We start from the raw sequence: 13,705 nt of genomic DNA, 5'->3' as shown, positions 1-13,705 counted from the left end.
ACCAACTAAGACTCCTAGCAATAGTGGAGAGGGTGCTTGAACAGGCCATCTACTGTAGATTGGTGACTACCCTAATTGTTACCAGAGATACTCCATCCAGTAACTGAAGGAAGCAGATGCAGAGATCCACACACAGCCACGCACTGGGCTGAGCTCCGGGAGTCTTGCTGAAGAAAGGGAGAATTGTATGAGTTAGGGGGATCAAGGCCATGATGGGGGAACCCACAGAGACAGCTGACCTAAGCACATGGGGGTTCATGGACTCTGGACCAACAGTTAGGGAGCCTCCATGGGACCAATCTAGGACCTCTGCATGTGTGTGACAGTTGGTCTTTGTAAGGCTCCTAGCAGTGAGGTCAGGACCTGTCCCTGGTGCTTAGCTGGCTTTTGGGAACCTGTTTCCCCATGCTGGATTACTTTACCCAGTCTTGGGCAAGGGGAAGAACTTGGTTCTGCCTCAACTTGACGTCCCACGCTTTGTTCAGTCCCACGGGAGGCCTGCCCCTTTCCGAATGGAGGCAGAGGAGGGGTGGAAGGAGAGGAGGAGTGGAAGGAGAGGAGGGTAGATGGGAAGTAGGGGTGGGGGGGTGAATGGTGGTGAGTCGGAGGTGGATGACCAGGAGGAAAGGAGGAAGGGGAAACTGCGGCCAGTATGTAAAATAAACAAAAAAATGTTATTAAAAAAATAAATAAAAGCGGGCTGAGAAAACTGCAGGGAGCAAGCCAGTAATTAACACTCCTCCTGTCCTAAACTTCTGGCTCCTGGTTCCTGTTTTGAGTTCATGCCATGACTTCCCTTCATGTAAGCCGAGAAAACCCTTCCTTCGCCAGGCTGGTTTTGGCTGTGGTGTTTTATCACAGCCAAGTAGGACAGTGAAGGAAGCTGAACTGCAAAGCAAGTCTACAATACTAGACTATTACCACGTCCTCTTAGGCTGCGGGGGTGGGGTGGGGGTCACCAGATCCCTGTCCAGAGAGAGTCCAACTGCCATTCCTCCTGCCCAAGCCGCAGGACATCTTAGAAATGCTAGTGTATAGAAGAGGTTAAGAAAATTAGGTTTTGTAGTGGCGCAGCTGCCTGTGAGTCACTCACGTCCCTGGTGCAACCCAACGGACTCATTTATAAATGTTGCCAAGCTAAACTCGGTGGGACCTTTATTTGGTCTGTTGGCTCCCTCCCTATTTGGAGCAAACAGTTGTTTCTTTTATGCGGAGAGTCATAAGACAGGGTACAAACACACAGCACACAACCTAGGGGGATGTCCTCAGGGTCTATATGGAGGGGAGACCCGCTGAATCTGCCAATGAACCCCAAGGAGATTCTGTAATATTGGGCCAACCTAGGCCTGGGCCTAGGCCAAGGGCACCCTCCACCTTGCTCCAGGTGGCAGGTCACCATGGACCCACACAAATAAGGAACTAAGGGTCTTGAGCTCCAGGACCTTCTCAAGACAAACCCAGAGGCTGTTGTGCTACCTTGGGCTTGCTTCTCGTGGGAACTATTGGCCAGGGAACTAATGCCGTCCTTTTTGTTTCTTTGTTTTTCCTTTCCCTTCTTCTTCAGTCGCAACATCCGCAGCGACTGAGTTCTACTGCATGCATCTCTCAGCCTAGGTGCCAGGAATGAGCTCGGGAGGGTCATGTGAGAACGGAGCCAACTCAAGGCAGCCCACAGCAGCCCACCCGACCCCTTAGGCCAAGGGTGTACCCATTTCCAGCCTGGGGTTGTGCATCTGGATCAGTCTGCTGAGGTTCGAGACTCCCAGACCACCAACCATCTCTATGGTCACCCCGCTAGACATGTGTGTGTGTGTGTGTTTGGGCACATGTGTGATGGCTGAGCGTGGTTTACAGCCTCAATACTAGGACTTCCCAGAAACCAATTCTTCTACCTGACAATACTTCTGTCTCCCTCTTGCTGGCAGACCAGGTAGGCCTCTAACCAAATACTGAGAGTTCTGTCATGTTCTGAATGGCATCCCTGAATGTCACACTGAACTCCCACCTGTCCCGTCCCATAGTGTGACTGTGTTTGGAGAAAGGGTCTTTACAGAGGCCATTAAGGTAAGACCTGGTCATTAGAGTTGGCCCTGATCCAAAACAACTGAATGAGAAGAGATCAGGACACAGGCATACCCAGACTGACAAGGGCACTTTGGGGTTGTTAGGCCACGGTGTCAGCTAGCAGACACCCAGAACGCTTGTTTGGAAGCACAGCAAAGCTTCCATTTTGTTTATTTATTGTTTTTTCATTTGGGATGATGTCTCACTATGTTGCCCACATCAACTGCCCAAATTGGGAGAATGAACAAAAGCCACTGCGACCAACTGGTGAAAGCATCCTTTTTTTTTTTTTTTTTTTGGTTTTTCAAGACAGGGTTTTTCTGTAGCTTTGGTGCCTGTCCCGAACTAGCTCTTGTAGACCAGGCTGGCCTCGAACTCCCAGAGATCCGCCTGCCTCTGCCTCTGCCTCCCGAGTGCTGGGATTAAGGGCTTGCGCCACCACCGCCCAGCTTTTTTTTTTTTAATTGCAGTTGGTTTTCTGTTCCTGGCATCTGCAAGCAAGTCGATGTTCTGGGCTCGAGCAAGTGAGCTGAGACTTCAGCTGAGCAGAGCGCAGCATCTGTGCTGAGGGCTCCGAGTCTTCCCGGGAGCCCAGCACCTAGGAAGAGCTCACGGTGGGCTCGGAGTGTGACGGCATCTGGCAGGTGTTCTGCTGCGTAGGCAGTTCAGGAGCCAGCTGTCATCAGTTCCCTTTACCTGCTATGGCTGTCAGCCAAGCAGAGAGGCTTAGAATCTAGGAGAGAGGAGAGAGAGGTCTGAGGGAGGGTTGCAGGAGGGGCATCCATGCTTGGCGCTACAAAGAGCTGAGCATGGTGCCCAGGGGCTGAGGCTGGGCAGACATTGCTCCGAGGGAACGAGGACTTCAGTTTTGCTGAGAGAGCTACCTGGATCATTTCAGGGTCCTCTGGAGATGCGTCTGAGCCCTGGCCTTTTGGGCTGAGGGGCATACAGGAGCAGAGACAAGGACAGTTGACAGCTCGAAGACCGCTTGCTGATTTGCTCACACAGGCAAAGACATCACAGGGAAACCTGAAACTTGACAGAAATCTGGGGTCCCCAGAAAATGACCACATGGGCAAAATGTTTTACTCCTGGGGCCTGGAAAGATGGCTCAGCCATTAAGAGCTGCTCTTCCAGAGGACCTAGGTTGGATTCCCAGCACCACACCATGGTTTTCAACCTCCTGTTACTCCCCGCCTATAACTTCTGACCTCTTAGGGCACCAGGCACTCATGTGATGCATAGATGCATATGCAGACAAGACACACCTACACATATAATAATAAAATTAAGAATGTTTGACTTCTACAGAGGGGTGTGTGTTCATGTCAAATAAAGCAGACAAGCACACCCAACAGAGGTCCCTCTGGGATTTTTTTTCCTTGTGCAAAGTGGTCTGGTGCTTCACTCTGAGTGGTCAGAGGCTGACCTTGAACTCTTATGCTATTGGCTGACTTAGAGCAGTGCAGTTGATTAGCATAGTGTAAATTTTGAAAAGAGGACACAAACCTGGGTACATATCTGATTGAAGAAACGCTGACCCTGGGGGAACTTGAATTTCTGCCAAGTGGCTGGGAATGGCTCTGTACCTACTCTGAGGCGTGGGACCAAGGTTGCCCTGGTAAATGAACAGGCATCCTGGAGTTAAAAGGTTTCTTCCTTAGTATATTCAGCTTTTATTTTTAAATTATTTTTATTGATTATTTGGAAATCTCACATCACGCATCCCAGTCATGTTCACCTCCCAGTCTTCCCATGTTCACTCTCCTTCCCTCATGACCCCCTCTCCCTGCCACCAAAAGAAAGGGCAAGTCCATTTTGTGTTATTCACATATTCCCTGGAGCATGGTCAAATTTCTAGTGGCCATCCTAAGGGAGGATGAATCTTCTCTGCCTGCATCCAAGCCAGAAGCCATCAGTTGAGTAAAACCATGCAGAGGTCAGAATGGGGTGGGACTAGCTCTCCCCCATGTCCACACTACTACCAGAATTCCAGTGCTGTGGGCTGGTGAGGGGCAGGACCAGCTCTCCTGCACCCACAAACATCAGCATGGCTTCAGGCATCAGCCCCGACCACTGAACATCCATATGGGCTTCGGTGGTTACACTGGCCAGACATCAACACAGATCTTGGCTATATCAAGGCAATTGACCCACTCCTGTCCCTCAGCCACTGCACAGACCAGGAGCCTCAACACGACTTCAGGTCCACACGCCGCTCACATCAGGATGCCGCTCCCTGAGGCAGCAGACCCTGAGGACTTCCCCGAGCATTGGGCAGCAAGCAGCAGCATGGACCACTGACACCAACTTGGCTTCCTGTGGTATCTCAGGCCACAGTGGTCCTTCGAGGGTCCAGTCCAGAAAGTGAGCCTTTCCCCATCTCAAGACTCTGTTGTTGCCCACAGCCAGGGGGATGCTGCCACCTTTGGGGGCGGGGGCCACATCTGCATAAGCTCTAGGCTGTTATATACCATCCCACCAACCCTGCTGGGCAATGACGACATGGCTTCAATCTCAGCCTCTTTCTCATCTGTCACAGCCATCACGTCTCCAGTTCCGCCTCTCTCCATTACACACGCACGGCTCCATTTTTCTGTCTTTCCCACAGCGCCGTCACACATTTGTCCCTGCCTCAAACTCACACAGATCACTTTGCCTCCTATGCCTCCTGAGTGCTGGGATTAAGTTAAAAGTGTGCACCACCATGCCCGGCTGTGCCCAGCTTGTTTTTTAATCTCTTAATTATGTGGGAAATGTAAAGAAAATGCACTATCTTTTCTAGCAAAAGGTTATTAAATAAGACAAAATTTTATTTTAAAGAGTTTGTACCATCTTCAGTCTGTCTGCACTCAGGTCCTCCCTCCAGTCTTGGGATTTCTATTTACTACTGTGCCTGTGACTATAAGTGGAGATTGTGCGTTGGTTTCCCGGCTTTCCAGACCTGAATAATCACACAGAAACTATATTAATTCCAATATTAATGTTTGGCTAATGGTTCATGCATATTTCTAGCTTGCTTTTATATCTTAAAGTAACTCATTTCTAGTAATCTGTGCATCACTACAAGGCTGTGACCTACTGGTAAAGTTCAGGCATCTATCTCCTTTGGTAGCTACATGGCATCTTCCTGACTCCGCCTTCTTTCCTCCTCAATCTCTGCCCTGCTATAGATGCAAGCAGCTTCTTTATTAACCAATGGTAATAAAACATATTCATAGGATACAGAAGAGAATCCCACAGGCTGAGACTGTGTATGTGTATTAGATGCCCTTTGACCCTGTTGTTATTCTGTGTGTGGGTGTCATGGCTGACAGGCTAGGGAGCTGCAGCGGAGATTGTTAAAAAGCAGAATGGTCCCCATAGGCTCATGCGTTTGAATACTTGGTCCCCAGTTGGTGGAACTCTTTAGGAAGGATTAGGAAGTGTGGCCTTGCTGGAGGAGGTGTATCACTGGGGGCCAGCTTTGAGATTTTAAAAGCCCACTCCATCCCTAGTCATTTTGTATATGTGTTACTTTTATTTGTTAATAAATAAAGAAGCTGCTTTCGGCCAATGGCTTACCAGAATATAGCCAGGCTAAAAGAGATATATATATAGAGAGAGTAGGCGGAGTCAAGGAGAAGCCATGTAGCCCCGTCCGGAGACAGATGCCAGACAGGACTTTACCAAGTAAACCACAGCCACGTGGCAGATTAATAAAAATGGGTTAAACAAAAATATAAGAGCTAGCTAACAATACGCTTAAGTGATTGGCCAATCAGTGATTTAAATAATATAGTTTCTGAGAGGTTATTTTGAGTCTGGACAACCAAAAACAAACAAACAGCTTCCTACAACATACACTCTCCCCTTCAAAGTTCCACCCCTTCCCTTGGCCATGTGTTCATGCCCAAGCCTTCACCACCAGCCTCTGGAGGACATTCAGGATCCAAGCCATGCTTTGGAGACCAGCATGCAGGAGTACTAGCAGAAGTACTGCTAGTCTAGGCCACACCCTCCTCCAGTTCTGCAGCAGAAGCTTGGATTTGTGGGGAAGTTACTGAGTCTGTGACCTTCTGCAGCAGCCTTAGGAAACTGGCCCAGATGGGAACCTTATTAGGACCCAGCAACCCTTTTCCCCTCCTCACTTCCCCATCTGGCCAGAGGATTAGGCACGGCCCTTCCTTCACATCCTGTTGTTCTTTGTTGGGATGAAGTCCTGCACTGGGCTCTGGACAGGATCTAGGATGTCTTGGCTTTGACTGACACCTCTGACCCACATGGTTTCTGTGGGAAGTCAGCAGGTTTCAGCACAGTTTGGCCTCTTTAGCCTCTGGGGCAGCAAGCAGCCTTTTGTTGACTTCACCTCACTTGACAGCTTGTGACATCCTTCAGATGGCAAAAATCCCTGGGAAGCCACCACCATGTGACCTTGAGCCAGATTCTCTAGTCTGAGTGTCTAGTCTTCTTTGTGAGAAAGGTCCTGAGTACACCCATCTTCACCAGCACACCCCTCTGCCTTAGCTCTCCAGTGGCTCATGACAATGCTGTGTGTGTGTGTGTGTGTGTGTGTGTGTGTGTGTGGTGCAGAAGGAGGGCTGTGATAGGTAGGAGTGGGCACTAGAAGAAAGGCTTCTCTGTCCCAAGTTGTTCCTTGCTCCTTTCAGAAGCCACTAGATGTGCTCAGTACAACCTGCATAGTCCCCAGCTTGAACTCAGCTGTGTTTCCTGCTTCCCTAGGAGGGAGAGGACCCAGGGGACCCTGGAAGATGATAGTGAGGCTGGAGCCCAAGGCATGGGAGGCCCCACAGCAGTGACTTCAGACTGAAGTTCTTCCAGTGTTTCTAAATTGGGAGTGGTTAATGAGGGTTGTTTTGGCATAGAGAGATGGGAGCTGGCAGTGTTAAAGCATTTGCAATAAACACATGCCCTTGTAACAGAAAGGGCCCGCTTGTTTGTCCCGGCTGCCCGGCTAGCTTACCTCAGAAATAACCACACAGAAAACTGTATTAATTAAAAACACTGCTTGACCCATTAGCGCTAACTTCTTATTGGCTGACTTTTACATCTTAATTTAACCCATTTCTATTAATCTGTGTATCACCACTTGGCAGTGGCTTACCAGCTAAAGTTTCAGCATGTCTGATGCTGGCGGCTGCTCCATAGCGTCTCCCCCTGACTCTGCCTCCTTTCTCCCAGCATGCCACTTAGTTTTCCCTGCCTAAGTTCTGCCCTATCAACAGGCCCAAAGCAGTTTCTTTATTAACCAATGACAGCAACACAAAGACAGAAGGACCTCCTACACCATGCCCTGGTTGGTCTGATGGAGCTGATGGGGCCTGAGTCCTAAGTGCGCTATGGATAGTCAGGTTTGGGCTACCTCAGCGAGTCTACACTGCAGTCCTGCTTCACAGAGGAGATGAGTTGCATGTGGGTCCCAGAGGTTGTAGAGCTGGTAGGGTGGGTTGAAGATTTGAACTCAGGCAGCCTGACTCCTCAGCTGTGAAGCAGTCAAGGCTGTGTCTGTGTGGATAATGAAGCCTATGTGTAGGGATGTGTGTGAAAATGGCAGCAAGAGCAAACCAAGACAGGTAGCTTCAACAAGGGAGTTTACTTCCGTCCCAGAAAAGGGTATCTTGAGGTAGGTGCCACGCCTTGAGGTGCAAAGTCAGTGTAATGACTTCTGTTTATTGTTCCAGAACTGTCTTCCATGTTGCCCTGCCCTTCCTCATGGTGCTTCCTCATTGTAGAAATGACTGCTGAGTCGGCAGGAAGGAGGAAGGGGAGAGAGAAAGAGGTGCTGCTTCCACCCAAGATCTCTGTCCTTGGACAGCCCAGCTAGGCTCTAATGTCTTACCAATAAGGAAATGGAGAGATGGTGGATAGTGGAGGTTTCTCTCCTTTCTTTCTTTCTTTCTTTCTTTCTTTCTTTCTTTCTTTCTTTCTTTCTTTCTTTCTTTCTTTCCTTCTCCCTCTCTTTCTTTCTTTTTTCTTTCTTCTTCCCTTCCTTTATCCCTTTCTCCCTCTCTCCCTCTCTCCTTCCCTTCATCTCTCCCTCCCTCCCTCTTTCCTTCCCTCCCTATCTCCTTCCCTCCATCTCTCCCTCCCTCCCTCCCTCTTTCTTTCCCTCCCTCTCCCCTTCCCTCCCTCTCTCCCTCCCTCCCGGTCTCTCTCTATATATTTCTTTTCTTTTCCTTCTTTTTCTTTCCTTTTTCTTTGAAATGGGGTTTCTCTGTATAGTTTTGGAGCCTGTCCTGGAGTTTGCTCTGGAGACCAGGTTGGCCTCGAACTCACCTGCCTCTGTCTCCCTAGTTCTGGGATCAAAGACGTGTGTCACCACTGAAGGCCAGTAGAGGTTTCTTACTGCATACTAATGAATAAACTTGACCCTTAAGAAAGGACTCTAGACTTCTAGTTCCTGCAACATCAAACTACAGGGACCTAGGAGTCCCTTAATCCTCATTCTTTGCTGCCCAAGTGGGAAGACTGAGGCCCAAGTCAGCAGTGGCCCAGGCTTAGCCTTCTCTCTTATCCCAGGCATCTGCCCTGGCACCAACTGCTGGTGGAAGAATAGCTTGGTACTGTCAAGGAAGCTAACTGCTCAGCTGATAGTGGCCATACTCAGTCAAGGATTGTTCACCAGCCAAGCAGCCAGGTTCCCTATCAAGGAGACGCTCACCTGTCCAACAGCCTCTCCCCAGCCAGAAAAGGTACCTGTCCACCCAGGCAGGGATTTCTCAGCCTCTGAAGCCCACTTTTTGTTCCCAGACCTGCCGCCCATCTTGGGCTCCCTGAGGCCTGGGCAAGAAGAGAGGGCCTGGAATGCATCAAAGGATGGATTTCTCAGCCAGGTTGCAGTTAGTAAATCCCCATATTCAGCAGCCAGGCCTTCCTCCCTGCTTCCTGCCTCCTCCCTTCCTTGGCTCTAGTCACTCTATCTCAGCCCTGCAACTTTCCCTGGTCTCCCTCCAAGACCCCCCTCCGTGCAGGTCGCTGGAGGCTCACCCTGTGCCTCATGCCTATGAAAGGCCTGGGTTTATGTAGGTGGTAGCTCTGGAGAAGAATTCCAGGCTGGCAAATTCAGGAAGAGAAGGAGCCTTCCAGGCTTGTTATTATCTCTGTGCAGCTGGGCAGGTGGGGGTTCCTGGAGGCTGAGCATCCCCAGAGCATAGGTGACAGGTGTCTGGACCTGCGGCTGTCATATTACCCACACTGCTGCCCATGGGCAGAGGAGAGAAGAAGGTAAGGAGGCCTGAGGATGAAACTGAGAGCAGTTACAACTCGCTGGATTGCCAAAGAAATTGAAGTTTATTCTCTGAAGCTGGTTGTGGGGAAGGGGCCAGGGTATCCTGGTAGGAGAAGGGTAGGTCTTCAGGCCCCTCATGCCCATAGACTAGTGAGAAGGCTGAGCAGGAAGACTGTATTGCCAAATTTGGGCCAGCCTGGAGGGCATCCTGCCCCACTGTCCCGGGGATGGCCATCCCTGCTATCCTTGGGCAAGCTAGCCCCACCACTCTGAGGAGGGACAACCTTGACAACCGGGGGAAGGTCAACCCTGCTACCTTGAGGACCTCTGGTTCCACGATCCATGGGGGGACGTGCAATGCCACCTTGAGTATCTCTGATTCCACTATCCACAGGGCTGCCTGCCCAGCCACCTGGAGAGTCCCGGACTTGGGGGCTCTGCCAGGGTGGAATATTGCACAGTTTGGACTGGCAACAGGTCTTGATCATCTGGGTGCCTGACACCGTCTTGGTGAAGGGTCTGCAGGTATCGGTACACCACATGGAATAGGTGGTCAGGAGACCCTTGTCTAGGAGGTGTAGAGAATAGGTGGTAAGGGCAGGGCATGGGTGTCAGGGTGGGCTTCTTCTCTGATCCCCCACCCTGGGTGTGCCTCTCCAAATGCTCACCAGTGTTGCCATGGGAGACTAACGTGGTGCAGAAGTCGTGGCTGTGGTAGCAGCTCTGTGTCTGGTTGCAGCTCTCTCCACTATGTAGCGACTGGCACATGTAGCACTGTAGGGATTCTGTGGACAACACGGCAGCTCAGGTTGAGAGTGGGACTCCGGGGCCATCCCCAAGTACCTGCCCCCACCACCAGTCACCCAGTAGCCCTCTCAAAGGAGCCTGTGCCTCGATCTCTGAAGAAGAAGGACAGAACATGGGGGTCCGATGAGGTAAAGCCCAGGGCTGAGGAAGCAGGCAGGGAGGGGAGGAGGGCGCTGACTGAGACCGGGCAGACCTGAGTGTCAGCTCAGGGTGGAGAAAACTGCCGCCCGCCGAGGAGAGAGCCAGTGTGTGGGCTCCCGGCTTGGTCGCCAGTCGCTTGCTCTGCTTTGCCCTCGGGACAGGAGGTAAGTGTTGGAGGAATACTCTGTGCAGAGCAGGAAGCTGGGCGCTCAGCTGGGTCAGGTACCTCTGTCCCTGCTTTCCGGGGTCTCGTTGGTCTCCTCTTCTTCCTCCTCTTCGTAGTCGTCATCGTAGCCGTAGCTCTCTGACCCCAAGTCCGTGTCGCCATCTTCTTCTTGTGCCCACCTGCTCCCTGCTGGTGCAGGGACAGCTGTGAGCCTTGGCTGTCCAGATGCAGAGGACACACTCGGGGTTGAGCACTAAGTCCCGACCCTAACATGCCATCTTTTCTGTGCCCCTTCCATTTTAGACAAGGAGGCAGAATTCTCCCCAACCCCACCCCTGCAGTGCTGAAGCAGCCAAGCCTGCAGCTGGCAGGAGAAAGGAACCCAGGCCTTCCATCTTCCTCCCCAAGCCTATTTCTTGTCCCTAAGATAAGGGGTTCCTGGAGGCACTCATGGGTCAGGCCTGGGCCACCCCTTCTTGAGGTGATCCGCACCTGACTGTCCACTTATCAGCAAGACCAGGAGGACAGCCCTGAGTGCCTCCATTCTGGCGCGGGCCGTTCTGTCCACTGGCACTATCCTCACTCGGGGTTCTGGGTCTGCATTAAGTGGGACATAGGGCATTACTGGGGGCTTCCCATGGCCCCCACCAGCTCTGACCTCAAACAATGGGTCTCACATTGGTCGTCAGCTGCAGATGGCACCAGGCCAGGAACATCACTTCCCTCAAGGACCTCCGGGGATAGAAAGGAAGGGGAAGTTATTATATTGGCCTTGGGTCTCCTGTGCCACCTGAGCGCTCCCATTGCCCGGTGGGGACTGCAAAATGCGAGAGCTGGCCTCAGGAACCACCTGGTTCTGTCCTGGCTCCTGAGCCTCCCGGCCTCAGCGTTGTCAGGCTTGCTGTGAGTTTGATGTGACAAGCACTTGTCACAAACCTCGGGGGACCCTGGTTGCATAGCTACAAGAGCTTAGGACTCTGTCTGAGGGTCTCAGGCCAGGCACCTTCCACCAGTGGGGTCTTAGGGCAGAGTATCCAGATGACAGCGTGGTCTGTCCAGCTGCAGCTCTGGCAACCACTCCTCCTCTCACTTCCTGTCCTTGATCCTGCTGGCCTCGTGTCTCTCGCTGCTCTGACTGCCTCTTCCTTAGACAGGCTGTTCCCTCAGTAACTCCCTTCCCCTTCAGTCTCTTCATGAGTTACCTCCCCTGAAGCCTCCGTACTGCTCCATATCACTTTGCTGGATGTCTGTCCTCTGATATTGCAGCCTCTAACCCCCCAGGGATACTGCAGCCACTGATGAGGCCACAGAAGGTAGGTGTTGTCCCTGGGCCTCTGCACGTAGGTAGCAGAGAGCCTTCTGGGACTGGCTACAGTCTACCTGGCCTGGCTTCTGCCTGGCAAAGCCATTAGCTCCAGCCACTGTCTCCTCCAGCATACTCTGTGTGAGCTTTTGACGGCTTCAGATTTCTCCCTGGGGTGCAGCAGATCCCCAAGCTCCAGGGGAGTTTGCGGATAGGAGAGCTGGGTACTGGAGTCATGCTCCCTCCCTCACCTGAGGTAGGGAGGGAGGCAATGGGTGCTGGACAGGAGTCTGAGTCTATGCCAAGCCCTGGGAAGTTTGCCTGTCTTGAGGCTTGGGCCAGCTCCTGAACTTGTATAAGTCTCAGGTTCCTGGATCATCCCCAGGGCGTGGGAGAAATGGCCAATCTTCGGGAGTCATTCGGAGCAAACATTTGAGTCCCAGCTCCCAGTCCCATAAAATTGTCTGATCTCAGTTTTCTCCTCAGGTGAGATGACCATTAGGGGCCAGGACTCACAAAAGCAAAGGACAGTGCACGGCACAGGTGGTCCCTTCTGGACTGGAAGACTCCTCTCTGTTGACTCAGTCATGAGTGTGCTGTGCCTCGTTGCCTTCTCTTGAACTATCTCCCTTCCCAGTATTTGCAAACTGGCCCAGCCTCCTGTTGACCTATACCTCTATCCCTGCCCCCCGTTTCTAAACCTCACAGGCATAGCCTTTCCCCAAGCTGGGATCATCATCTCCCTTGGTCTTCCTTCTGACCCCACCCTCTGCAGGCCATGTGCTTACCTCCAGGCGCCAGCTGCTTCCTCCAGGGGCCCTCTGACCTAGTGAGGGCCCGGGCCTTCCAGGACCCTGTAAGGAGAAGTAGGCTTGAAACTACGCCCTCCTCCCATGGGCCTTGGATCTGTCGAGCAGTCTCCTTGTGAGCCTAGTTCCTCCTCTTTTGGGGACACATACTCGGGTCTGGGTTGGTGAGAATTTCAGAAGAATGACAGCTACGTTTAGGAAATGTGAGGAGGGGTGTGGCGGTGTGGCCACTCTGACTTCCCTTGACAGCACTAATAGTGGGAGGTGCACACTGTTCCCAGCACTATATACACCCCTCCCAGACCAAGCACATACCGTTCCCAGCCCTCCAGGAAAGACTGTTTGAGTCTGGTCCAGCTAAGCCAGGGTTGATGGCCCTTGGGTAGAGATGAGATTGTTTACCTGATACCTTGATGGCAGATACCTGCTCCCCCCAGCTCTGATCCCAGTGTGGGTGGCAATCACTGTGTTCAGTAGGCATGGATGCTCATCCCCTTTCTGTCCCCCCATCACCCACCCCACATTGCCTCTTAAGCAGACCCAAGGGAGCCCATACCTCCTCCAGTGTGAGGACATGTCCCCTAAGAGCTCAAGAGCCCAGTCTAGTGGTCCTGAGATGCCCAGAGCCATCTTGAAGCCTGGGTCCAGGGCCTCTGTTCCAGGGTTGTATCTCCCTTCTAGCAGAGGCTTCTTATCTAACTGGGTTCCCTAGAAAGCAGCCAGTCACCTGACTTTTGGCTTGCAGACCTTTCTACCTGAGAGTTCTGGTTTTGCTTTGCTGTCTGACTCCTTGGACTCTGAGGATGTTCCTGGACTCTGGGCCCCTCCCCACTTTGCTCTTTTTGGCAACAGCAGTCTTGGACTCAGACTTGGGTGCTGGCTGCAGACAGGGAATTCCTGGCTACTCATGCTCCCTCTAGTGAGGCCATCAGGTAGCTAAGCTGATAAAGCTGGACAGGCAGGTGCAGTACTGAGGGCTGCAATCTACTGTCTTTGGAGGTATGTATGGCAGCATCCTGGCCTCTGGGTGGCACACCGTGGTGCCAAATCTAGAGCCATGCCACCCCCAAGGATTCTATTGAGAGAATTAGGGGCACACTCAGGAGCCTGGCACATTGGAGCGGCAACAGCAGACAGAGGCAGCTTTTGGGGTAAGCATCCACCGTCTGGGTTGAGACCAGGCTTTT

The 13,705-nt window shown here is 51.9% G+C and overlaps 1 protein-coding gene across 1 annotated transcript; it reads right to left on the bottom strand.

Moving 5' to 3' along the window:
• Positions 1-9,331: 9,331 nt before the first annotated feature.
• On the bottom strand, positions 9,332-12,690 carry Gpihbp1 (glycosylphosphatidylinositol anchored high density lipoprotein binding protein 1). Its single transcript, XM_075959525.1, has 6 exons — positions 12,498-12,690; positions 11,084-11,138; positions 10,899-11,003; positions 10,467-10,595; positions 9,961-10,077; positions 9,332-9,860 (listed from the first exon to the last, which is right to left on the bottom strand). Exons 3-6 carry the CDS (start codon positions 10,948-10,950, stop codon positions 9,427-9,429), a joined length of 732 nt encoding a protein of 243 aa, XP_075815640.1. The 5' UTR covers positions 10,951-11,003; positions 11,084-11,138; positions 12,498-12,690; the 3' UTR covers positions 9,332-9,426.
• Positions 12,691-13,705: the final 1,015 nt, after the last annotated feature.

The sequence above is a fragment of the Microtus pennsylvanicus genome, chromosome 2, assembly GCF_037038515.1.
Source record: "Microtus pennsylvanicus isolate mMicPen1 chromosome 2, mMicPen1.hap1, whole genome shotgun sequence".
In the NCBI taxonomy this organism is placed as follows: domain Eukaryota; kingdom Metazoa; phylum Chordata; class Mammalia; order Rodentia; family Cricetidae; genus Microtus; species Microtus pennsylvanicus.
Note: the sequence above shows the minus strand (reverse complement) of the source record. Positions and strands in the feature narration are given on the sequence as shown.

Coding starts and splice junctions, on each gene's coding strand:
- Gpihbp1 (XM_075959525.1), bottom strand. CDS start 10,950: ATGGAGGCACTCAGGGCTGTCCTCCTGGTCTTGCTGATAAGTGGACAG. Junction 10,078..10,466: donor CCCGGAAAGCAGGGACAGAG/GTACCTGACCCA, acceptor TGTTGTCCACAG/AATCCCTACAGTGCTACATG. Junction 9,861..9,960: donor AGTCTCCCATGGCAACACTG/GTGAGCATTTGG, acceptor TACACCTCCTAG/ACAAGGGTCTCCTGACCACC.